This window comes from Bufo gargarizans, chromosome 1 (assembly GCF_014858855.1).
Source record: "Bufo gargarizans isolate SCDJY-AF-19 chromosome 1, ASM1485885v1, whole genome shotgun sequence".
NCBI classification, from domain to species: Eukaryota; Metazoa; Chordata; class Amphibia; order Anura; family Bufonidae; genus Bufo; species Bufo gargarizans.
Genome location: NC_058080.1, coordinates 232,992,261 through 233,019,036, shown reverse-complemented (window position 1 = coordinate 233,019,036; position 26,776 = coordinate 232,992,261). Strand labels below are relative to the sequence as shown.

General features: G+C 44.1%; 2 protein-coding genes across 3 annotated transcripts in view; one reads left to right on the top strand and one right to left on the bottom strand.

The window, feature by feature from the left end:
• Window positions 1–17,895, top strand: part of NUDT6 (nudix hydrolase 6) — a 55,192-nt gene extending 37,297 nt beyond the window's left edge. For both annotated transcript variants that reach the window (XM_044302199.1, XM_044302206.1), the window contains exons 4-5: window positions 15,940–15,994; window positions 17,494–17,895. In XM_044302199.1, the coding sequence (XP_044158134.1) occupies window positions 15,940–15,994; window positions 17,494–17,882 (444 nt within the window). In that variant the 3' untranslated portion in view covers window positions 17,883–17,895. The remainder of the gene's footprint in view (window positions 1–15,939; window positions 15,995–17,493) is intronic.
• Window positions 17,896–18,132: 237 nt separating this feature from the next.
• Window positions 18,133–26,776, bottom strand: part of FGF2 (fibroblast growth factor 2) — a 45,615-nt gene continuing 36,971 nt past the window's right edge. The window contains exon 3 of the mRNA XM_044302218.1: window positions 18,133–18,318. Within this exon, the coding sequence (XP_044158153.1) occupies window positions 18,133–18,318 (186 nt within the window). The remainder of the gene's footprint in view (window positions 18,319–26,776) is intronic.

Here is a 26,776-nt window from a genome sequence, read left to right as displayed (position 1 = left end):
TAAGCATCATGCAATGCTGTGGTTGCAAGGTAAATGCAGACCAACATGATTGCAGAAGGGACCCTTAGTTAGAGGGTTCCCATGGTAACAGTTAAACATTTAATAGACCAAACTATTAGAGGCAGGCTCTCAGGGGACACCGGCCGCAGGAGAAATATTTCTGGCATGATAGAAGCGCAAGAGAAAAGAGAAGGAGAAAGTCTAAATAAAACAACTGAAATTGAGCTGCTCATTCAAGCCCAAAGGGGCCATGGTTTTTAAATAATAAATCCAGCGTGATTCTCGCTGCAGAATTGCGCGGTCCCAATCGCCTCCACGCTTTGGGGGCAGGATACGGTCAATCCCAATTACTGAAATGCGGGCTTTACCGTTGTGTTCACTGTGGACATGATTGGCGACAGGGGTGTCCTTAGCTTTCGCTATATCGCTAAGGTGTTCCCCAATGCGTCTGCGGAGTTCCCGTATGGTTTTACCCACATACCCCCTGCCCTCGCATGACAGGAGGTAGATGACCCCGCGAGTCCTACAGTTGATGAAATGGTGTATGCGGTATTCCCTGCCTGTGACCGCACTGCTGAATACTTTCCCAGATTTCAAATAGGGACAGGCAATGCAGCCACTACACCTGTAGCATCCCTTCACGTCGGATCTGAGCCATGTTGAGCCCGACGGAATGGGGGGGTGAATTCACTCGAAACCAATGTGTCACGGAGACTACGTCCTTGGCGGTAGGTGACATGTGGGTAGTCGCCCACCACTGCTCTCAAATCTGGGTCTAATTGAAGAATGCCCCAATTAGTCTGGAGGATTTGTCTGATATCAGCCGCAGCCCTATCAAAAGTCATGAAGGGGCGGATGATACTGACAGGTGGCACCGTGCAGGCTTTGGGAGTGAGGAGAGATGTTCTGTCCGAGTGTAGGGCGAATTCAAATGCCCTCCTCAGAACACTATCAGGGTAACCACGCTGACGAAACCTGGTACGTAGATCAGTGGCTTGTCTGATGAATTCCCGTTTGGTTGAACAATTTCTCCTTAGCCTGAGATATTGTCCTTTGGGAATACCCCGCCTAAGTGGCAGAGGGTGGCTGCTCTCCCACCTAAGCAGGGTATTGGTAGACGTGGGTTTGCGATAAATCGACGTCTCCAATTCACCAGACGATGTTGTAGAGATGAGGACATCAAAAAAAGGTAATCTGGTGCCCCCAACCTCACAAGTAAAGTGCATGCCGATTTGGTTATTGTTGAACATCTCCACCATGGCACGGAACGAGGATTCGTTCCCGTTCCATATGATGAAGATGTCATCAATGTACCACGCCCACATGCCTACCTGGTCCATAAGAATGGAACGTTCATCCCTGAACACCAGGGTCTCCTCCCACCAGCCCAGGAACAGGTTGGCATACGATGGGGCACAGGAACTCCCCATCGCAGTGCCCCTGAGCTGGTGGTAGAGTCTCCCATTGAAAGAGAAGACGACGGTGGTCAGGGTGAACTCCAAGAGAGAGATGACAAAAAGGCTGTGGGCGCGGTACTGACATCCACGGGTTCTCAGAAAATACTCGACCGCCCTGAGACCCAAGGCATGGGGAATGTTCGAATAGAGGGCCTCCACGTCGATACTAGCCAAAAGGCTCGCATTCTCGACGTGAATGCCCTCCAATTGCTTGAGCAGGTGTGTGGTGTCCCGAGTGTACGAGAGTAATGCGGTAACAAATGGGGCCAGGACGCGGTCCACATAAATTCCGACATTTTGGGATAAGTTACCTACCCCCGACACAATGGGACGCCCCTTCAGTGGACGTGTCCCCTTGTGTAGCTTAGGCAAACAGTAGAATGTCGCTAAGCGGGGATGGATCGGCAGCATAAATCTGTATTCGTCGTCTGAAATAATTGACACAGTCCTAGCTTCATCTAGAATATTTTTGAGTTGTGACCTAAATTTGTTCAACGGGTTCGATGATAGAACCTCGTATGTGGATGAATCCCTCAGCAGGGCCTCGCACATGTCAGTGTATTGGCCATGGTCCATAATCACAGTGTTGCCCTCCTTGTCAGAGGGCTTTATCACTATGGAGTGATCAGTCTCCAGACTCGATATAGCACTGCAGAAAGAGAAAAACAAAAAAATATAGTGGCAATTCTGGAGGAGCTGCTAAACCCCTGACACTGTGGCGTGTCTTTTATTGGGGGAGCAGCCCGACCGCATGTGGACCGCAGTAATCGACTAACCCCAGCATATTATGCATACAATGGAGGATGTCGGCGCGGTCCACATGCACCACAAGAGCAAACTACACAGAATGTAGCCTTGTTAGATTTGAGTGTGTTTGCCTTTACTTGGCATTCTAACACTCTTTTGCACCTGGTAACCTCCATCACATGGTCTGGTGTGGGTGTGGCTCGCGGCCTGTCTTCATTCACATAGTACTACCGCAGTATACATGCTGGGCATTTGTGGGAAGCTTGGCTGCGAGTTGAATTATATCACCTTCAGACCGTGTTCACACCATAGTTACAGCAGCGGTTAGGACCCCTTGCCATGCTGAGAACCGTGACGTGGTGCATGATGGGCTCCGATATCTCCATGACTGGAATATATTGGCAAAAGTCTCAGCTTTTAATACCTGCATTTATGTCTTGCCAGCATAGTCAGTGTTATATCTGTTTGGTGCATTCTCTCTCCGTGTTTTATTCGATATAGCACTGGTATGAACCTGGTCAATGTTGGAGAAATGTGAGGGGCGTAGATTCTCAATCTCTTGCGAGACCGTGCTGAGGAAGACATCCACACACGATAGCTCGCCCAAATTAGGGGGCATTTTGTTACTCTTCAACTTAAGACTGGTGAAGGGTCCCAGACCTTCTTGTTTGTCAAATTCTCCGTCTAGTCCATACAAGAGACGGACATCTGCTAGGATATCTAAAGGTATGCCCAACTCGCGGCACTGTTTCTTTTCCTGAAGTTTGTAAAACTTATGCCAGCGGAGCTTTCTGACAAAAAGATTTAAGTCCTTGTAGGTGTCAAAGTGATTAAAGGAAGGGGTAGGGACAAAGGAAAGGCCTAATTGAAGGACCTCTATTTCAGTGGGGCTGAGAATGCGGGATGACAGGTTGACTAATTGGGGGCCTAGGGGTTTGGAGGTGGCTGCATACGGTTCCGCAGTGGGTATGTCTGCTGAGGATTGGGTGGACCTTGGTGTTGGCCCGTCCCCCCCTAAAAAACGAGGAGGATTGGGAGTGCCTTGGTATTGACCCCGCCCTCGTGGACCCCCTCTTTGTCGCCTGCGGCGGTTACCTCCCCGGGATGATGGTCTCGAGCCCTTAGTCGTGCTGTCGGAATCAGAGCAGTCGGTCTCGGTTGATGACTGGTCAGTTTGGGTTCCCGTAATGTCCCTCCTGTTAAGAATAGAAGAATAGACTTTATTATCTTTGAAATCAGCCAGATCCCTCACAAACTGCCGATGTTTGCGCTCCTTAAGATGATACTGGTATTTTTCAAGGAGGTTATGCAACTGTTTCTCTTTATTCACAAACTCGGCTTCCTGTGAGAAGATCTGGGCTGATTCAATACTTGCACTTAGTTTTTTCGTCAAGCTTTCTAGATTATTCTTTTCTTCTATGAGGAGGAGGCGCATTAGTCTTGGGGAACTCTCAGTAGCTTATTTTTCCCATTTGCTGAGAAAGCTCGGATTCCTGAATCTGACTCCTGGTAAGAGTGCAATCCTGAGGCCTCTGGGCACAATATTGTGCTTTAGGTAACTTTCCAGGCTCTGCACTTCCCACCAGGACAGGATTTGGTCTTTGTAAGTGTCGGTCAATTCTTTAAAAGCTGCGTTGAACGATGGGGTATATTTTTTTTGAGAAAATTCCTTTTCTGAGAATCTCTTTAGCTTCAGTCAACCAGTTCTCTGCACTGAAGCCAGTGGTGAGAAAGCCTGCCATGCTTGGCAGAGGAAGCAAAATAAGAAAACACAAGAAGGCCAGGTTTGGCGACCAGACCTATTTACTCCCAAGAATTAATGTGATATATGTACTGATCCCCTAGGGGACAGAGGGGTAAGACTTAACATTTAATGAGGTCAATTCTTATGGACCAGGTAGGCATGTGGGCGCGGTACATTGATGACATCTTCATCATATGGAACGGGAACGAATCCTCGTTCCGTGCCATGGTGGAGATGTTCAACAATAACCAAATCGGCATGCACTTTACTTGTGAGGTTGGGGGCACCAGATTACCTTTTTTTGATGTCCTCATCTCTACAACATCGTCTGGTGAATTGGAGACTACCAATACCCTGCTTAGGTGGGAGAGCAGCCACCCTCTGCCACTTAGGCGGGGTATTCCCAAAGGACAATATCTCAGGCTAAGGAGAAATTGTTCAACCAAACGGGAATTCATCAGACAAGCCACTGATCTACGTACCAGGTTTCGCCAGCGTGGTTACCCTGATAGTGTTCTGAGGAGGGCATTTGAATTCGCCCTACACTCGGACAGAACATCTCTCCTCACTCCCAAACCCTGCACGGTGCCACCTGTCAGTATCATCCGCCCCATCATGACTTTTGATAGGGCTGCGGCTGATATCAGACAAATCCTCCAGACTAATTGGGGCATTCTTCAATTAGACCCAGATTTGAGAGCAGTGGTGGGCGACTACCCACATGTCACCTACCGCCGAGGACGTAGTCTCCGTGACACATTGGTTTCGAGTGAATTCACACCCCCCATTCCGTCGGGCTCAACATGGCTCAGATCCGACGTGAAGGGATGCTACAGGTGTAGTGGCTGCATTGCCTGTCCCTATTTAAAATCGGGGAAAGTATTCAGCAGTGCGGCCACAGGCAGGGAATACCGCATACACCATTTCATCAACTGTAGGACTCGCGGGGTCATCTACCTCCTGTCATGCGAGTGTGGCAGGGGGTATGTGGGTAAAACCATACGGGAACTCCGCAGACGCATTGGGGAACACCTTAGCGATATAGCGAAAGCTAAGGACACCCCTGTCGCCAATCATGTCCACAGTGAACACAACAGTAAAGCCCGCATTTCAGTAATGGGGATTGACCGTATCCTGCCCCCAAAGCGTGGAGGCGATTGGGACCGCGCAATTCTGCAGCGAGAATCACGCTGGATTTATTATTTAAAAACCATGGCCCCTTTGGGCTTGAATGAGCAGCTCAATTTCAGTTGTTTTATTTAGACTTTCTCCTTCTCTTTTCTCTTGCGCTTCTATCATGCCAGAAATATTTCTCCTGCGGCCGGTGTCCCCTGAGAGCCTGCCTCTAATAGTTTGGTCTATTAAATGTTTAACTGTTACCATGGGAACCCTCTAAGGGTCCCTTCTGCAATCATGTTGGTCTGCATTTACCTTGCAACCACAGCATTGCATGATGCTTAATCCCGCCCCCTGTTTGAACTATAGACCGCTCCCACACTGGCACCTGGGCGGTGGGCGTTCTCTCCTGGGATGACGCGCTCCTTGTTCATGCGATTCCTCGCATCTTGTGTGACGTCATCAGTTGGCTCCGCGCATCTTGGATCGCGTCTCCTTTGGAACGCACGCTCATTTCCCTGCGTTCCACCGCACATGTGACTGGAGTCACATGACCGGAAGTGGGGCGGTACAGGGTAACCGGCGCGATTCCTTGCATCTTCATAAGACACTTACAGGTGAGCGCACTCTGCTGACAGCCCCCCTGGATTTTTGACTATCCTGCGGTTATTATCTGTTTAGTATAGTTGGTACCCACTGGTGCAGCTATACCCTAATTAGGAGGTCCTTTGTTGCGGTCATTTAGGTGTCACTGTCTGACTGACTCTACACCTCTGTACTATTTTTGACTACTGACCCCTACATCCCCTCCTTTACCATCTATTTTTATGGTTATACAAGCCCCATCCATAGCCTTGTTATTTCCATACTCTCCCCTGATGATTTTCCTTCACGAATTGAAACGTGACACGTAGGGAGCACCCTTATAGGGTATATTAGGGATTCTGCCCTTACAGGGTCAGGCATCCGGACGGGGACGCCCCTTGCGGGGCAAGAGCCTCCTGTAGGTAGGTAGGGCGTACTAGCCCCTGTCCCCCATTTAGGGATGTCTAGGGTTAACTTACCCCGTCACCCCATTACTTAAAGGGGCATTTACGCCTGTTACCATCCAGTACGGTGATCCAACAACACAGGTCCGTCTCTATCCTCAACAACCTCTGAGAGAACCCTTGGTCTACATCTACAACCGGGTGAGAACGTTCCTTTTTGTTTTTCCATACCACCGTTCCCGTACTGTTTTTGTGTGTTCAGTCTAGGCCTTTTGGGCTGTTTTTCATGTTGTACGTTACAGAGGCTCATCCTCTAGTGTCTATTTATTTTAGAATTGACCTTATTAAATGTTAAGTCTTACCCCTCTGTCCCCTAGGGGATCAGTACATATAGGACATCTAAACTAAGCCACAGTCTGGATATAGAGGCGATCCGCCCATATTAAGTGATAACGTACACAGTTTATTTGTAACCAAAACATGACATGACTAAAGAGATAACAAGTAACTGCTACAATTATAAACCAACTAAATACAAGTGACATACTGTTATTATTCTAGAAGAAATTCATTCCTACTTCTAACAAAGTACCAACTCATCTACAAGTGGGACCATATAATTCCAGATATTTCACATCTATATTATAGTAAACTGAACATGTAGGTTAGTTCACAGTCTCACAGTGGCAGCTGGTATGCTGTGAAGGTGCGAATCCGCATTCAATCTCTGATGGAATTACTATCTACATGGATAATTGCTGTGATGTCATAATAGTGGGTAACACATCACTCCCTTCTATTGATCCATAAGGGTTAAAAATAAAATACAGATAAAATCTAAAAACAGTAAGTGTCCACAATTACGAATCATGGAATAAAAAATTTCAATCCTCCTTTTAGTTATCTTGCAACGCCAGATACTGGATAAATAGTGGATAGATAACCAGTCTGATGTTTATAACTATTAATCTTGAATTATTTTTCATGTTTAGTCCATTTTATTGGTTGATAATAAATATTTGTTTATAAATACGCATTTGATCAATCTGTGCAACACCAGTTGGCAGAGTGCCCTCCATTTTTATACATTTCTAAATTACTCGGTCAACAGTGGGTGTGTCGTGTGCACCTGGACCATAATTTTAGGTTGGTTGAGTCACTGTGACCTTGACTTATTCATTCTAGTTGGTTTTTTGTACTGTAGACAAAGCTAGCAGAGAGATTAATTAGTACGATCTTTATAAAAGACCACAAGAAAGCCAACCACATGTGGAGAGAAACGACTCAATTCTGTACCTCCGGTATAGGTGTCCAGCTGCTCTTCATGAAATGTTTCCCAGCTCTTCAGATTCTTGTTGGTCCCACCTTTCTGATATAGGCACACATACTGTAGGCCTATTTGGTCGAACTGACAATCCCTACAACCACTCTGGAAGGCTGCTTTCACTACTGCCGGCCATCCAGAGGTTCAAGTGGCTTCATCATTTTATAGGAGCTGCTAGAACTCTCATCACTAGATATTGGAAAATGTCCTTGATCCCTTCCAGATCGGAATTTATAGACTATCTCAACCGTATCATGCGATGCAAGAATTGACTGCAGTAGATCTAGATTATTATTACTCCCTTATTAAAACATGGCAATGCTGGGTATCATTCCAATCCTCACCAGTCATGCAGGCTTGAGTTTCTGACAGCCCTTCGTGGACCATCTGTTGATGACATCTCCTCACCACCCCCCGCCCTCCATTGTTGTCCTTTTTTTTTTTTCCCACTTGTTTTTCTTACATTATTATAGTATTTTATTTGGATCTTCATACGATATTCCATTGCCTTGCTTGAAATAGTGGTTACCTATATTGTGAACATGAGTAGCTATGACATATGTTGACAACTGCGGTGTAATCTTGTATATAAAATGATCCAGTGTATTTGATGGTTGTTTTAGGGTGCATTCACACGACCATATATATTTTGCGGTTTGCGAAACGAGGATCCGCAAATTGGTCAAGAATAGGACATTTTCTATCTTTTTTGCAGGACTGCTGAACGGCCATATGGATGCGGACAGCACACGGTGTGCTGTCCGCCTTTTTTCGGCCCCATTGAAGTGAAGGGGTCCACATCTAATCCTCAAAAAAATGCGTATCTGATGCAGACCCAAAATATGGTCGTGTGAAAGGGACATAAGTCTGTTAATAAGGATGCAATTTACCACAAAGACCATGAAAAAAAAAGCGCCCACAAACTAGTAAATTGTATTAAATACAGTAGGTACATTTTATTAGTGTACAAAGTGACATCACTGAAATCAGTGCACTGAGAACAACACTACAAATCCACTTCTGTATTGGGATGTGCTCACACCACGTTTACCCTTCTGTTGGGCTGTCCATCAGAATACATTTGAATACCCGAATACAACATTCAAAAACGTACTACATCGGGTCCTTTCACTTTAATGAAGCAAGAACGTTTTAGCCCTCTGCTGGCCTTTCCATTGGCATAATATGTTTCACTACCAGAAAACACTATATTCACTTTAATGAGGCAAGCGAAGTCCAAAGGATTGAACTATTGATTTTGTTTGACCTGGTTTCTGTACGTTTCTATTCTCTTTGAATTTTTCTTTTTTTTTCTTTTGCTGGTCAAACGAAGTTCAAAAGTTGAATCCTTTGGACTTCGCTTGCCTCATTAAACTGAATGGATCCAATGCGGTTTACATTTGAATAGTGTTTTGGGCTATTGAAACATATTCAAAGCCTAGCAGAGGGCTAAAACGTGGTGTGAACACACACTTACATGTAGATTAAAACAGTCACTTATATTAACTATATTTGTGATTAAATAAAAGCTATTACACTGCACAAGTATCCCTCCCCATAGCAGCATCTGTATGTTTATCATATTATAAAAGACATTATCTCCCTAATGTATATTTAGAAAAATCTGATTACTAGTGCCAGCTGGAATAGGCAGTCTCCACCAAGCTCTGCCAGGGACACAGTGCTATTTCCAAACTTTTAGCTGAGCGACCAGGACATGTCAGCAGCCTTTCCTTTGAGACAGGATTCTAGGGATGTATGTGTGTGTGTGTATGTGTGTATATATATATATATATATATATATATATATATATATATATATATATATATATATATATATATATATATATATATATATATTATTTACAGTACAGACCAAAAGTTTGGACACACCTTCTCATTCAAAGAGTTTTCTTTATTTTCATGACTATGAAAATTGTAGATTCACACTGAAGGCATCAAAACTATGAATTAACACATGTGGAATTATATACATAACAAAAAAGTGTGAAACAACTGAAAATATGTCATATTCTAGGTTCTTCAAAGTAGCCACCTTTTGCTTTGATTACTGCTTTGCATACTCTTGGCATTCTCTTGATGAGCTTCAAGAGGTAGTCACCTGAAATGGTCTTCCAACAGTCTTGAAGGAGTTCCCAGAGATGCTTAGCACTTGTTGGCCCTTTTACCTTCACTCTGCGGTCCAGCTCACCCCAAACCATCTCGATTGGGTTCAGGTCCGGTGACACTGGAGGCCAGGTCATCTGGTGCAGCTCCCCATCACTCTCCTTCATGGTCAAATAGCCCTTACACAGCCTGGAGGTGTGTTTTGGGGTCATTGTCCTGTTGAAAAATAAATGATGGTCCAACTAAACGCAAACTGGATGGAATAGCATGTCGCTGCAAGATGCTGTGGTAGCCATGCTGGTTCAGTATGCCTTCAATTTTGAATAAATGTCACCAGCAAAGCACCCCCACACCATCACACCTCCTCCTCCATGCTTCACGGTGGGAACCAGGCATGTAGAGTCCATCCGTTCACCTTCTCTGCGTCGCACAAAGACACGGTGGTTGGAACCAAAGATCTCAAATTTGGACTCATCAGACCAAAGCACAGATTTCCACTGGTCTAATGTCCATTCCTTGTGTTCTTTAGCCCAAACAAGTCTCTTCTGCTTGTTGCCTGTCCTTAGCAGTGGTTTCCTAGCAGATATTCTACCATGAAGGCCTGATTCACACAGTCTCCTCTTAACAGATGTTCTAGAGATGTGTCTGCTGCTAGAACTCTGTGTGGCATTGACCTGGTCTCTAATCTGAGCTGCTGTTAACCTGCGATTTCTGAGGCTGGTGACTCGGATGAACTTATCCTCCGCAGCAGAGGTGACTCTTGGTCTTCCTTTCCTGGGGCGGTCCGCATGTGAGCCAGTTTCTTTGTAGCGCTTGATGGTTTTTGTGACAGCACTTGGGGACACTTTCAAAGTTTTCCCAATTTTTCGGACTGACTGACCTTCATTTCTTAAAGTAATGATGGCCACTCGTTTTTCTTTACTTAGCTGCATTTTTCTTGCTATAATACAAATTCTAACAGTCTATTCAGTAGGACTATCAGCTGTGTATCCACCTGACTTCTCCACAACGCAAGGCGAGAAATCCCACTTATTAAACCTGACAGGGCACACCTGTGAAGTGAAAACCATTTCAGGTGACTACCTCTTGAAGCTCATCAAGAGAATGCCAAGAGTGTGCAAAGCAGTAATCAAAGCAAAAGGTGGCTACTTTGAAGAACCTAGAATATGACATATTTTCTGTTGTTTCACACTTTTTTGTTATGTATATAATTCCACACGTGTTAATTCATAGTGTTGATGCCTTCAGTGTGAGTCTACAATTTTCATAGTCATGAAAATAAAGAAAACTCTTTGAATGAGAAGGTGTGTCCAAACTTTTGGTCTGTACTGTATGTGTGTGTGTGTGTGTGTGTGTGTGTGTGTATATATATATATATATATATATATATATATATATATATATATATACACACACACACACACTCAGTGGGGCTTGGTAATACTCAAATCTTGCTCCTCTTTCTTTCACTGCTATATGAAAACAGTTGGCCTATAAGCAACAGTTATCACCTTCTCGTATAGGTAACAAATGTATGGTTAAGTCGGAAGGCACACGGGTGGCATCCGTGTTTTGTGGATCCGCAATTTGCGGACGGCAAAACACGGCACGTTCGTGTGAACAAGCCCTAAAAGGGAATCTGTCACCAGTTTTCTGCTGCTAGGTTCTAACAGCTCCAGCACATGCCAATGAGTCCTCATATTCATGAGCTCACGACTCTCCCCGCCCACTTGCCTGTGATTGACAGTTTTCCCATATGAACCAGCAGCAGGTGGGCGGGGAGAGCCATGAGCTAATGAATATGGGGAGTCATTGGCATACGCTGGAGCTGTTCAATACAAGATTTTGGCAAAAGGGCTCGGTCAATTTAAAAAAAGTGACCCAGCATTTATGTAAGGGGGAATGTCTCTAGTTTGTTCCCCTTAGTTAGGACACCAGATTCCTGTTAATTAAGATTTACATGGAAATAGCTTTGCTGTGTGTGTATATAAATCATTTTGGTTTAATTGGCCGTGAAACTTGCGCATATATCTAGTTATAAAGGGTGTCTCTGCTCTATATACTATATTGTTAAATGTATCACAAGGTGAAAAATCCATCCCAAAAAAAGAAAATGTCATGTGCCTATTGTCAAGATGATTATTTTATTCGGTCTTCTGTGAAGGTTCTCATTTAGCCAGGTCATGGTATATCAGTTGTAATAAGTTAGAGCAACGTCAAAATGTTTCTGAGAAAAAAATATAACAAGTCCATTGTTATATTTTTTTTCTCAACATTTTGCTAGTCCGCCAACTGGCTTTCTTAATTAGAATGGCTTGTCTTAGAAATCTCAGGCATTAAATACCGGTGATTCATACTTCAGTCATAGAGGTGTAGATTGCATTTTCATGACTGAATGCCAAAAAGAGTGGGTAGAAGGGCACACAGAAAAATTAGCTTTTTTCCGTATATACTGTAGCTGTCGGGTATCTGTAGAATTTTTAATAAACATACCCTTCCTGTTTTCTTTAAACCTGGCAACACACTTAGACAGCAGCAGAAGATCCAACACCTGCGGTCAAGACACAGCTGTGTACCTATATCTTAAGGGCACTCATTTTATGACAGCAAGGTTCTCATCTTGGACACAGAAGAGGACTGGTTCAAAAGAAGTGTAAAAGAAGCTATTTATGTTAAATCAGAGAAACCAAGTTTGAGTGGAGTTGGAGGGGTGCGACATCTGTTGTCTGCCACTTACATTGCTACTTTAACACTTCTTCCTAAGCAGTTTAATCACACCGAATAGCTTCAGTCATGCAAATGCCATCAACACCTCCGTGACTGAAGCACGTCACCCCTATTTAGTGCCGGAGATTTCTCGTACAAGCCATTCTAATTGCGAATGCCAGTCGGATGACTAGCAAAACATCTTCAGGGATTAAAAATACAAGTCCAGTTGCTCTGACTTATTACTACTTCTATGCTATTGAGCCATTTGTGACTTCTGTCTGTGTTTGACCAAGCTTAGGCACAACCATTGCCTAAGACCTTCTTTTCCTACACCCTTGAATAGTAAATCTGTGTGAAAAGTCACTTAAAAAAACTTCTCCACTTTTCCTCATTATCTCAGATTTTTGGTTTGGACATGTATTGCACTTTATTATCATGCAGTGGCTTTGTTAATTTCAGAGAAGCATACAATGTTTGTTTCTGGCAGCCTGACCCATAGTACTGTGACAGCGGTACTACAGTACAATAATTGTACACCCGCTATATAAATAATAACTACATAATGCGTCTAGTAGCTCATACTTTTGTACACTAAATTTATTAGCTAATTTAAGTTAAAGGTGTTCTCCGGGAATTAAGAAAATGAATATACTTAAATGTTACTTTATTATAAATATATTCTCAAATACCTTTCATTATTTATAATGGCGCGTTTTGTCTGGGGAGCAATCATCGGGGGAAACAAAATGGCTAAAGTCCCATTAGTTCACACAAAACCTGTCCTGATCACACATGAGGACAAGTTACTTTACACCGCTGAGGTAAAGAGCTGCCTCATCCTCTTCCTCCTCATCTCTACTTGTCAGTGATTATGATCCTGAATACAGAAGATAAGAACTTTAGCTGAATCTCTGGGGAATTTAGTTCATAAGGAGACATGAAGTACAGAGAGGATGAACAGGCTGTGGTAATGGAGACTGTAAACAAGTACTGCTGCTCATTATCCACACCTTAACCTCCTCTCATGTCTCCTCATCATCTCCATTCCCACAGAGATTTACCTGTATTCAGGATCATGATTCCTGACAAGCAGAGAGGAGGATGAGGCAGCACTATGGCTCATTGTGGTGAAGTAACTTGTCCTCCTGTGTGATTAGGACAGGTTTTGTGTGTACTGATAGGACGGTGGCCATTTTATTTCTCCTAATGACTGCTCCCTAGAGAAAACAAGCCATTCTAAGTAATGAAAGGTATTTGTGAATATGTTTATTATAAAATAATATTTAAGTATTTTAATTTTTTTAATTTCTGGAGAACCCCTTTAAAGGCTATGTACACCTTTTTGGGGACATTTTTTATGATTGCATTTTACTCATTTTGGGCTAAAAAAATAAATAAATGAAATCTTGTCTTTTATTAAAAAATATTGAGCCGTTCTGTCACAAAGGGTTAACAGTTTTTCTTGCTGTGTGAATGTGCTTTGTACTTTCACTTTGTGCTGGTCAACTAATAAACCTAATCTCTAAGTTAAGTCCAGCTAAAGCCTAACCCTAGCAAAAATATAAATGATTAAAGTTTAATATTACTTAAGACAGACACATTGTCCACATAATGTCCAAGCCCACTAATCTCTAAGTTACTAGAAGGCCATAAACACTTATTTAAGCCACATTCTTATCAGTAAGATAAGGCTTGAGCTATAATGAGTGTTTGTAAGGTCCGAGATTTAAAGGGGTTATCTCACCTCATTAATCCACTGTATATCAATTCCTCGGCCTCCAGTAATGGTTTCTTCAATATACATCCCTTTTCTAATCTGGATGTAACTCCTGTAATTATACTTTTTCTACCCCCAAACTGCATACTCATTTCTAGAGGTTATGGATACCGCTGTAATGTTAGTAGTGGTGGCCGCGCAGGCGCACTAATTCCCTATGCTCCAGCTACAGAGGTGGCCGGGTTTCACGGGGGTGAGTGCACACTACCACTTGCGTACGCACATTCACTCCCGGCCTCCTCGTATGAGCTGTCAATACAGTCAATACAGCAGGGACCATTATCACAGTTACATGGCGTGCGCTACAGCCCTGTAACTGTGATGATATAAAGGTAATTGTTTTCAGTCACACTAGGGCAGTAAACTGTGTGTTGATGACAGGAGGGGAACCTTTACACAGCACACAGAACAAACCGTGACAAGCAACTTGCTATGATATCCCAGAGGCTGACACAGAATCTCCTACTGTGACAGCCTCGGAAGCGAACACACACAAGCAAGGGGAGGGGTAATTTCCTCCCTGCAAGCCAGCCAGCAAACAGGGAGGTGAGACAAGGGCCATCAGCAAAGCTGCCAGATGGAACAGAGTAAAATTTCAGATCCGCTACTAGGGAAACTCAATGCTGCACAAAGACAGTGGTTCAAAATTTTTAAAAAGGACCAAAATGTTTTTTAGCTCAAAATGAGTACAATGCTCCCAAAGGTGTACATAGCCTTTTAAAGGTAGAATGATTGGTGCCATTTGTTACATATTTGATTGTACTAGATGTCGGGTATCTTGTGTTCTAGCTTTTTTATACAGTGGAAAGTGAAACCCTCATCAGATACAAATAACAGAACTCCATACACCCACCGCACTTTTTGCTTATTTAATACAGTCCATAATCTGCCCCAAGAGGTTAGGTACTGCCACACGGGGCAAATATGCTGCAGATTTTCTACCATGTCATTGGGTTCGGGTCCACACCTTTTACACTAGCAGCAATGCTGCATAATAACCTCGACCCGAGGAACAGATCTGCGACATGTCAATTCATGCTGCAAATTCTAATGCTTTGCAATGAATAGGTTGAATTCCATATCGGGTATGCGTTAGAATTTGGGACAAATCCACATGTAACGTGAATTTTGTTATGGATTTGTTGCCGATTTATCTATGGAATCATGGCAAAATCCACAGCAGAAGTTCCTCTGTGGAAAATCCATCCCGCGTGGCAATGCCTGTAGTCTAGGCCTCACTAACGTGAACTCCTGGCTGCATAGGGTATTTGAGATTTTACACCTTGACCAGGCTTTTATAGACAGTGGCTGTTCATGAATATTATACAAGGTACTCCCAAACCATGGTTCATCACGGAACGTCATGGCAAATTAGGGTGAGGGTGAAGTGACTGTCGGACTTTGCGGACTAGCTGGTGCCCTGCCTATGCCTGTAGGTGACTGCGTCAAGTAAGTAGGAAAGAGAAGGACAACACAACTTTCCCTTTTTGAAAGCATAGCCTTTGTTCACATAGTGTTTGAAAGATGCGCCAAGAAAGCTCCCAGCGCATATGTCAAATTTATCTATAGGCCCACATTTACCAAACAGATGCTAAAAGGGTGTTTTGGCCTTTGTTGGTGTGCCATGCATTGGTATACCTACTTTAACCTAGAAAGAGTGGAAAGCCGCTGTCTGTCCTGCACACTTGATTGCGCCTGTATGTCTCCCTGACGAGCCGGGGAATGTGAGTGCAGGGAGAACAGGGTAAGGTTCCAGTGGTCATGAGGTCATTCTTCTAAGGACGGGTGCCCAGCCATAATACCAAGAGCTAAGGGTAGCTGCAACTCAGGGCTATACAATCCTGTCTGGATTGTAGTTATATTTCTTATTTACTCAAGTGCAATTTGTCTGAAAAATCAACATGTAGAAAAAAAAGAAGAAATTTAACATTTGTCATTTAACATTTCAGACTCTAAATGCATGGAAATTCCCAGGAGGATTGTCCGACCCCGGTGAAGACATCGGTGAGTACCCTTTGCTTTGTAAGAGGATAAATGTACGCACGGTCTGTACTGAGACAGGAGTTTCTCCTGACATGGCGGTTTTACTGACTACTTGCATTCCCCGTGTAATAACAATTCTGGAGCATCTGTTCTTATGACTCTTGCTCAGAGACTGAGGCTACTTTCACATTTCTGGTTTGAATTCCAGCAGAGAACAGCCTACCGGACTTCTTTGGATCCGGCACTGCCAGATGTGGACAAAATGTCCGCCAGCCACATTAAGTATAATGGGGTCCAGTGCAGATCCATACGCATTCCAGCAGACAAATTGAGAACCGGCCAGACTCAAACCGCTGCATGCCGCGATTTGTGTCAGGTCGATCATCCGCTTGTCTGCTGGAACGGCCATGCCGGAGTTTCACACCGGAGATGTGAAAGTAGCCTAACAAAAACCTGTAGGCTGTCCAGTAGGTAAAAGTTATGGACACTTTTGCAGAAATGTTTTACTTGCACTGAATTAACAAACCACTACTTCTACAACTTGTGTGTTTGATAATATACAGTGTAGCAAGCAGCTCTCCTTCCCTCAGATCAGCTTTCTGATGGCTCGTTTTTAAAGCCCCTCTCTGCTTTCCAGAATAGAGAAGCATAAGTGTAGCTGGGGCGATGGTCAGGCAGTTTTATCTCCACAGCCACAACGGAGCACCAAGGAGGCGGCCCCTTCCTGTTCATTGCCCTCGGTTCTTCCCCAGCCACACTCCTGGATAACCCCTTTAAATAGTTGAATTAAAACTAGATAGGTGTCAGGAGCTCTTTATATAGTCTAATATTATTGACCTACTGTATGTCCCAATTAACAAAGTCCTCTCTTATCTGTATTTGTGGAATCAGTAGGACCCCAGAAACCACTTGGGGGTTACGGACCAATCTTTTTTGAAGATTGAAAACAACCTGAAATCATTAACTGTATCTATCTCACATCAGGTTATACCTGGTGCAAAGACTACAACAGGGTTCACAAGGAAATTCAGCTGCAGATTTTGCTGTGGATTTGCCACAGTTTTACCCTAAGCATTTCAAAGGGTGAAATCCATGGTAGATATCTGCTGCACAAACTGGCATGCTGCACACCTAAAATCTGTACCGCAGGTCAATTTACGCTAGATTTTGTTTTTTGCAGCATGCGGATGAGTTTTGTTAAAATCTCATTCACTATGCTAGTATTGTAAAAGGCTGCAGAATTCTGACTGCTGCGCTGGGCTGTCCAGTGATAGAGAAAGCAATGCATGGTCAGTTTCTGACCTTTTTGCATACTTCATACATACAAATGCACTGATCTCATAATGCAAAAAAATATATAAGATGTGACAGGCTTTACAAACATTCATAGAAACTGTGTCCAGATGTAACGTGAGCTCATGATACTGTGTATAGTAAAATTTAATGTCCTCTTTCCGCTGCTGACATACTGGAATACCGCTTCTCCAGTAAACCTAACGTATGTTCTTGTTGTCCTCCAGGAGCTACTGCCGTACGGGAAGTCCTTGAAGAGACTGGCATTAAGTCAGAGTTTGAGTCCCTCTTGAGCATTAGGCAGCAGCATAACCACCCTGGTGCCTTTGGGAAGTCCGACATGTATATCATATGCCGTCTGAAGCCACTGTCCTACAACATTCATTTCTGCCCCCAGGAATGCTTGAGGTGTGAATGGATGGACCTTAAAGAACTTGCATACACTAGCCAGACCACCCCCGTCACCAGCAGAATCGCCAAGCTGCTACTTTATGGATATGAGGAGGGCTTTCACAACATTGACCTTACTATGAGGACCTTTCCAGCGGTTTACTCGGGACTCTTTTACTCCCTGTACCACAAAGAATTGCCAGCTACCTATGAAACTCAGAAATGACCGCTGACAAGTTTCACATTGAACAACACATATGTCAGTCTGTACCCAACTGACTCTTCAGGAGTGAAAAATACCTCAACAAGGGCAACCTATGTGTGACAAATATGTACACAGGTTTTGCTACGTATTTACAGCATTTTAAATGTAATTATGGTATATTTTAACATGATTATATGTAACGTATATAAATCCCTTCTGATCACATTTAATATATGTACAATATAGCCTGTCATACTCGTCTCTGGTAGGATCAGCTCTTTGAAGACATGGGAAGAAACAGGATAGCCTTTTGTCCTGGTGAAGTCTGCGATCCATTTTTGTACTGCCCAGTTCTCTTTAGTGCCACGTACCAATCGCTGTATTTGCGAGACCGGTAAGTGTTGTAGTTGTTGGATTCTAGTCGTTCGAAAAAGAAGCATTCGTCAGTTATGCACTTCTGGAAGAGAAATAAAAGCGGGTTACTCTTTAGGATTAATGTACCCTCATGACATTTCATCTAGTAGTTCACCTCAATGTCTTAAAAGGGTTGTCTGGTTTCCTATATTGTTGACCTATCTTCAGGATAGGTCATCAATATTAGATCAAGGTAGATAGAAATCCGGCCAGCACTCGATCCTCAGTACACGCTGCAGAGGGAAGGAGCGGACTCCACGTGTGCAGTGAGAGATCCCAGCAGCCGTGTCTCATAACTTCTAGGCCTGTCCTGTTGAGAAAGGCAGATTGCCGAAACGCGCCCTGGTTTATTGGATGTGACTTCTCAAATGTGAAATAAAGCAGATATTCTTCAATAAAAGACACGGCAGCTGGGATCAATATTAGATCGGCGGGGGTCCGACACCCAACACCTATATAGAATGACATAATTGATTGGCATGGAATATTGTATAAATTGAACTCCGCGTAAGCATGACCTATTTTTTTTTTTTATTATGTCCAAATGATCCATAGCGCAGATGAAAGTTTTTACTATGACTTATGTAAAAAATGAAAATCGGATATAGTACATGACAACCTCTTTCTAACAAAGCTAGAACCAGCCCTGTGCCTCCCATGGATCCAGAGATCTCCCCATTCATGGTTCTGCTAGATTTGTATCAAGTTATATCAAATAGAACGTCCTTTTTTTTTATGCTGCAGCTCGGGGGGTGTGTCCATTCTGCTGCAGTTCAGGGGGTGTGTCCATTCTGCTGCAGCTCTCTCCCTATCACAGATCAGGATGAAACTGAGCATGTGCGGCCATCTCAGTGAGCAGGTCAAAGAAATAAGAAGAATAACAAACAGCAGGTGGCGCTATACAGGTGCATTTTATTGAATAGCCAAGTGGCTATGCTAAATTTCTAATTACATGCAATTACAAACGTATTCAGACCCAGGTGTTGGTTTGAAATCAATCTGTAGAATATTTTTCATGGGACAACCCCTTTAACTAGTCAGTACTGACCACATCATATAGTAGGGTGATTCGTGGGATTTCTATGGAGGAAAGTGCACTGACTTATTTGGCCACATTTTCCTCTATGATCTGGGAGGGGGTGACTATTTCGCTCTGAGATTGGCCAGATCCTACATGAGTGTTCAGCCCATGGCTGGCCGGTGATCACAATGTTTTCAAAAACTTTACTGTTTCAACCCAAACCTAAGTAATAGACAAATTCAGATTTATCTTAATAGAACCCTCCCACCTTAAAAAATACAGGCATTCTACAGCCACATGGAAATAAAAATGTGATTAACTCTGGAATGACAGTTGGAAAGGAATCCAAATCTTTGTGGACCTATAGATATTGATGGCCTGTCTGGTGGTGGGAGTCCAACTCTCTGCAGCCTTCCCCAGGTGAGCTGGAAGCGGCCTTTTACCTACATGCCACCTAGTGCAGTATGTTAAATCTTCATCCATTTAAAGTGAGTAGTACAAAGTTGAAATCCCCTGCACTGCCCTATTAAAGAGGACCTTTCACCACTCCTGACATGTCTGTTTTAATAGCTTCATGTATTCCCCATGTAATAACAATTCTAAAGCATCTATTCTTATGTCCCTATGTTGTGCCGCTCCTTTTTTATTTCTGCTAGAAGCTATGAATAATTGCTAGCAGTCTGCAGTAAGGGTACAGAGGGGAGGTAACAAGTTGTAGGGTGTGCCTGCACAGACTCAGTCTATCCAATCAGTGCTGACATTGTCAGTCTGTGCAGGTACACCCCCCCCCCACCCCCAAGTGGTTACCCTCTGTACCCTTACTGCAGACTGATAGCAATTCATTCATAACTTCTAGTGGAAATAATAAAGGAATGGCACAACATAGAGCAGGGATGCTCAACCTGCAGCCCTCCAGTTGTTGTAAAACTACAAGTCCCATCATGCTTGGCTGTAGGCTGATAGCTGTAGACTTTCCATGCATGATGAGAGTCTGTAGTTTTACAACAGCTGGAGGGCCGCAGGTTGGGCATCCCTGACATAGAGCCATAAGAGTAGATGTTTCAGAATTATTACATGGGGAATGCATGAAGCTATTAAAACGGACATGTCAGTAGTGGTGACAAGTCCTCTTTAAGTCAACAGCGTCATGTGAACAATAAGAGGCCACAGAATTACCCTTCAAACAGCTGATATGTGGGAGTACAACCCCCACAGATCTGATATTGCCGGCCTGTTCTGAGTATAGACCATCAATATCCTGATTCAGGAAAACTACTTTCGCTCACCTCAGGGGTATCGCCCATTCCCACTGGTCTGATTAGCTAATTGGTTCAGAACTGTGTCTCTTATGTTTGTAAAGGGTAATCTCAATAGAGAGCAATGATGGCTGCCACAGCAGAGGCTGTTTTCTGTCATATGACGTCAATGAGGTTACAGTATTTCTTGTGTCAACTAATATTTAGGTCTTTGGAAATTTGTTTTAAAATGGTATAAACATTGTTGAATTCCAGAGGAGATAACGTATAGTAGACAGTGATTCATGCATTTTGGTTTACATGAATAGAGCTAAAGGGGTTGTCTGGGCTCTTAAGAAATTTGACAGTGCAGGAAATGCTTTAAAGGGGTTGTCTGCTTTTTTTTTTTTATATTGATGACCTATCCTCAGGATAGGTTATCAATATCAGATCGGCAGGGGACCAACTGCTGGCACCCCCACCAATCAGCTGTTTGAAGAGAGAGGCGCTCAAGTGAATAGGAAGGAGCCGTCCCATTGAAGTGAATGAGATGGAGGAGCTGTAATTACACGACACCCCGCTGCAAGCAGGCAGCACCTGTCATGGGTAACTCTTGAATACAGTGCCTTGAAAAAGTATTCATAGCCCTTGAATTTTTCCACATTTTTTCACGTTACAGCTACAAACTTAAATATATTTTATGTGATATGATATGTTATGTGATAGTCCAACACAAAGTAGCAAGTATGTCTGAAGTGAAGAGAATATTATATCTGGTTTTCAAATTTTTAATAAATTTAAATCTGGAAAGTGTAGTGTGCATTTGTATTCAGTCCCCCTCTCAATACTTTGTAAGACCACCTTTTGCTGCAATTACAGTCTTTTACAGTCTGTCTCTACCAACTTTACACATCTAGAGGCTGAAATTTTTGCCCATTCTTCTTTGCAAAATAGCTCAACCCCATGGATGGAGAACATCTGTGAACAGCAATTTTCAAGTCTTGCCACAGCTTCTCAATTGGATTAGTTAGATTTTTAGTAAAACATAAACACCTATACATATGTAGCATCACCATAATTGTACTTACCAGCAAAGTAAGTTCACATTTTATTTATGCTGCGTGGTGAACATTGCAAAATGTATAACACTAAAAGTACAATGGCAGAATTAACTTTTTTCTATTCCCCTGGAAAAAGGTAATACAAGTTGAAAACTATAAGCTATAGTGGTCATACAGCTACATCGACAAACAAAAAAGTCATGAAAATTCTAATGTGGCAAAAAATAATAACAACCACCTCTTGGTCCATAAAGGGGTTTTCTAGTTTGCATCAACATCCTTTAACCCATTAGTGGCCACCAATACACCTTTACAGAGAAGAGCAGGAGCTCAGCTCTGTTATGGCAGCCGAGCCCTGCTCTAATGACCTGAATTGGCAGAAGCACCAAACCGTTAAATCATGCTATTGACCGTGGGAGCTGGGGCTTCCTCTATCACCCATCAGTACCAACACGATTGTGGGGCCCCCAGGTCTGTCTTTTAGTACAAGGCCTAATAGATTTCCTGTCAGTTTCCTACTGGCAGCATAATACACTGTACTACATAAGTAGTTCAGTGTATTATGGAAGGATTGCATGTCAAAGTCCCCTTGTGGGAGTAATAAGTAGTAAAAGTTTTATTGAAAAAAAATAAATCGGGGGCGGAGCCTGGCCGCTGGAGAAGATGGCAGCGTGAAGCCAAAGCAAGTGACCGGACCTATCATAGTCAAATATGGGAGAGAGAGGTGCCAACTCTCTAGACATCCCTAGACCCCACAAAGGTCGACAAGATATGCAGAGATTCTTCAAAAAGAAAGGTGTGCACTCACAAGGAGGTGGATCCTAGATGGCCGCGGGATCAATGGCCTCGGCAACTGCAGCTGAAGACGTGGAGCCGGAGATAGAGGAGGAATCGGATAGCACCAACATCTCCAAGGCCTTCCTCGCTAAAGCTCTGGAGCAGGCACTAAGCCCGGTGATGGTGGAACTATCGAACATTAAGTCGGAGTTTATACAACTGGGACACCGGGTGGAGAGTCTGGAGAACGCGGCCACGGAGATTGTGACACACTCCACAGCCCTGGCAGGACATGTGGCGACCCACACTGATGAAATAAACAGGGCCTTAACTTTGATTGAAGACCAGGAGACGGAACATCCGCATTAAAGGTCTCCCGGAAACATGGGCCACAGAAGCCTTACACAGGGTAGCAATGGAAGTGTTCGCTGACCTGGTAGGCCAGGAGGGGGCTCAGGAAATTATGATTGAACGTATTCACCAGGCATTGAGACCTATGCCGAAGACCGCAGGATGTAGTTTGCGGCCTACTGTCTTATGTGGACACAGCGCGTATTCTAACTGCAGCCAGAGAGAGAAACCGAATAACATACGAGGGGGCAAAACTAGCGATTTATCAGGACATAGCTCCATCTACACTAGCCAAAAGGCTCCTCCTGAGACCGCTACTGGAGGCTTTCCGAGCCGCAAAGATCCCATATACCTGGCTCTACACTTTGGCCTCTCCATCCTTAAAGGGAGCAGACGTATCATCATTCACACCCCAGAGGACCTGGAGAAAGCATGGCCAGCGCTAGATTTGCTACCAATGGAGGTTCCTTCCTTGCTGCCGCTGACACTCACAACCTAATTGCCCGCCCTCCCTCGCCTGAACCCATGGAACAAAGTTGATAAGCATAAATCTCCCAAGACAGTCAAGCCACAAGGCAAGATGACGATCCAGCCAACTTGAAGATTTCTGCAACCCACCAGCACAGCGCCACAAAAACAAAGGCCACACGCAGTACTGCCCCATGTGAACAGTTGTCTAAGGGCTCTTTCACACTTGAGTTGTCCGGATCCGTCGTGTACTCCATTTGCCAGAATTACACGCCGGATCCGGAAAAATGCAAGTGAACTGAAAGCATTTGAAGACTCATCCGTCTTCAAAATGCGTTCAGTGTTACTATGGCAGCCAGGACGCTATTAAAGTCCTGGTTGCCATAGTAGTGGGGAGCGGGGCAGCAGTATACTTACCGTCCGTGCGGCTCCCGGGGCGCTCCAGAATGACGTGATCCATGCGCGTGGGGCGCCCTGACGTCACTCTGAAGCGCCCTGGGAGCAGCACGGACGGTAAGTATACTGCTCCCCCGCTCCCCACTACACTTTACCATGGCTGCCAGGACTTTAGCATGCTGCGGTATTTTCTCCGGCCAAAAAAACGTTCCGTTCCGGAACTGAAGACATCCTGATGCATCCTGAACGGATTTCTCTCCATTCAGAATGCATGGGGATAATCCTGATCAGGATTCTTCCGCCATAGAGCACCGACGACGGCACTCTATGCCGGAACAAAAGAACGCAAGTGTGAAAGAGCCCTAACACAACATGTCCATTGCTATCAGGAACTGCAGGTCTTTATTACTTCTAAGGCCCATTTCACACAGGCGAGTTTTCCGTGCGGGTGCGATGCGTGCGGTGAACGTATTGCACCCGCACTGAATCCTGACCCATTCTTTTCTATGGGGCTGTGCACATGAGCGGTGATTTTCACGCATCACTTGTGCGTTGAGTGAAAATCGCATTCGACAGGGTCAATTGGACATTTATGAGGATGGCACTTCATCAATTCAACATCCCTGACACATTTATTCAAGCGATTTTTTTTTTTTTGCTATATGGACCACCGCATGCCAGGCTGCGGATAAATAGGACAATGTCCCCTGTCTTTGAGATCTCAAATGGAACAAGACAGGGATGCCCCCTATCCCCCTCTCTGTATGTTTTGGTGTCAGAAACGCTGATATAATCAATTTATCAGGAACCCTTAATTGGGGGCATCCAAAATGGCGAGAGGGACCTTAACGCTGGGTTCACACCTGAGCGTTCGCGATGGAGCACTCTGTATGCGCGATTGTACGGACGTTTGCAATCGCGCATACAGAGACAAGCGAACGCCCATTGTCGCGCGTTCCCAAAAGTCTATGTACGGGAACGCGCGACAAGACGCCCCAAAGAAGCTCATGTACATTTTAGGGCGTCGGGCCTTTTACAGCGCGATCGTACGCGCTGTAAAACGCCCAGGTGAGAACCATACCGATAGGGAAGCATTGGTTTCTCCTTGTTGAGCGTTTTACAGCGCGTAGGAACGCACTGTAAAACGCTCAGGTGTGAACCCAGTCTTAGTGCACAGCGTTTGTTGATGATCTGCTATTTCTTGTCACCAATCCGGAGACGGGACTACTGGCTTTGAACAACAAACTTAGCAAACAAACTTTTAGCACACTTTCTGACTTTAAAGTTCACCCCTCAAAGTTGGAATTGTTAAATATTACACTTTCTAAGGAGGAAACTACACATTTGTGTACCATTTCACCTTTTCCACTATCAAAGGGACCCCTGACATACCTGGGAATCAAAATCTTCAGTGACTTGCTAGAGCTTTACACGGTTAATTATGCTCCCCTATTGGAAAGTGTGAAAGGACTACTATGAAAATATGACATCCCTTTTCTATCCTGGATGGGACGTAAGAATGTACTGAAGTCTTACGTTTTCCCCAAGCTCATGTATACACTCCAGATGGTCCCAATTGCTTTACCCTCTAGATTTTTTGCAGACATAAAACGTTGGGTTATTTGTGGAAGAGGAAGAGGGCCAGAATCCCCTATAATGTATTGGTTAGGCATAGAGAAGAGGGGGGATTGAGGGTACCAGATGTCTATATGTATTATCAGGCTATACAATTAAACAGATGGTTAGAATTGGTGGATCCAAAGAACATGTTACAGACCCCTCCCTCCTCCAACGCCTTTGGCTTCCAAACTCGCACCTTACAGACTCGGAGGATTGTGACCCACTGTTCAGGGGGCTGTGGGAGACATGGTCCAAAGCACCTAGCACACTTATTCAGGGGCCTTCCCCGCTAATGCCGGCCAGACTACTTCCAGACCCTATGGGAACTCCAGCGGGGACCTACCCGGAACTATGGAACTTTTTTGCCTCTACTACTTTAGGGGAATTCTTTCAGGAACAAAAGTTTCCACCTCTTGTAGCCCTCCCTGCCTCTCTCAGACAATCTTCTTCTTCCTTTTTTAATTTTTTTTTATACCAGTCTCACTTTCAAACGGTCTGCCGCAGTGCCTTGAGGAAATATGAACTACGAAGGGCATTAACCCCCTTTGAAAAGCTTACTGCCTCCCTGATTCTGAAACAGAAGAAAGTCTCTGCTCTATATTCGCTGTTGTGAGGTCAGGGAAGAGATTAAACCACCTTTCCTGGCAGAGTGGGAGAAAGAACTAGGCTTAGTGCTGTCAGACAAGGAGACGAAGGCAGTGTTGGCATCATCACACGGCTTTTCACCTTGCGTTCTCATCCAGGAAGGTCATTACAAACTACTCCCTAGATGGTATAGAACTCCCGAATTGCTGTATAGGAGAGGGTTATCTGACTCGTCACACTGTTGGAGATGCAGAGGTGATGTGGGTACTTTATCACATATTTGGTGGCATTGCCCTGTGATACGCCCCTTTTGAAACGGAGTACAGGATGTGTTACGGAAACTTACATGTCTGGACTTCTAGGTCTCACTGGATATGATAGTCCTGGCAAGACCTAATAAGCTATATAAACCTTCCAAGAAGGATATTATTACACATTTATTAGCAGTCGCAAAATCATGAATCCCCTTGCACTGGCTGGATGTGAGCCTCCCTTCAGTGCAGGAATGGGCTAGGAAAGCTGATCAGATTTGCCAATTCGAGGAAATGTCCAGTTGGATCAGTTGAACACATGACAGAAATCTCAGAGTGTGGAAGCCATGGCGTAATATCACACGTTCCCTCTGAACCTAACAGGGACCCCCCTCCCCATCCCTATGTCCTGACCGATTCAGAGGATAGATGATTCTGGGAGATAACTCCTCTGAAGTGCCACTATATTAGAAATATCAGAAGAACAGAATAAAAAATGTTATGTACCCCAAAATAGTACCAATGAAAACTACAAGTGCATCATGAGTTTGGCTGTATAAAGCAACAGGAAGTGTTACATACACCATGGAAACAAACCAGAGTCATATGTTTAGATGGTGAAAATGGGTCAGAAAAACCTTTTGCGGCCACCTCCAAGTCTGAATGCGCTTCTATTATCCCATCCATTGCACAAGTGTGATACATATAGCTAAGTTTGCTCTTCCCCTTATTGGAT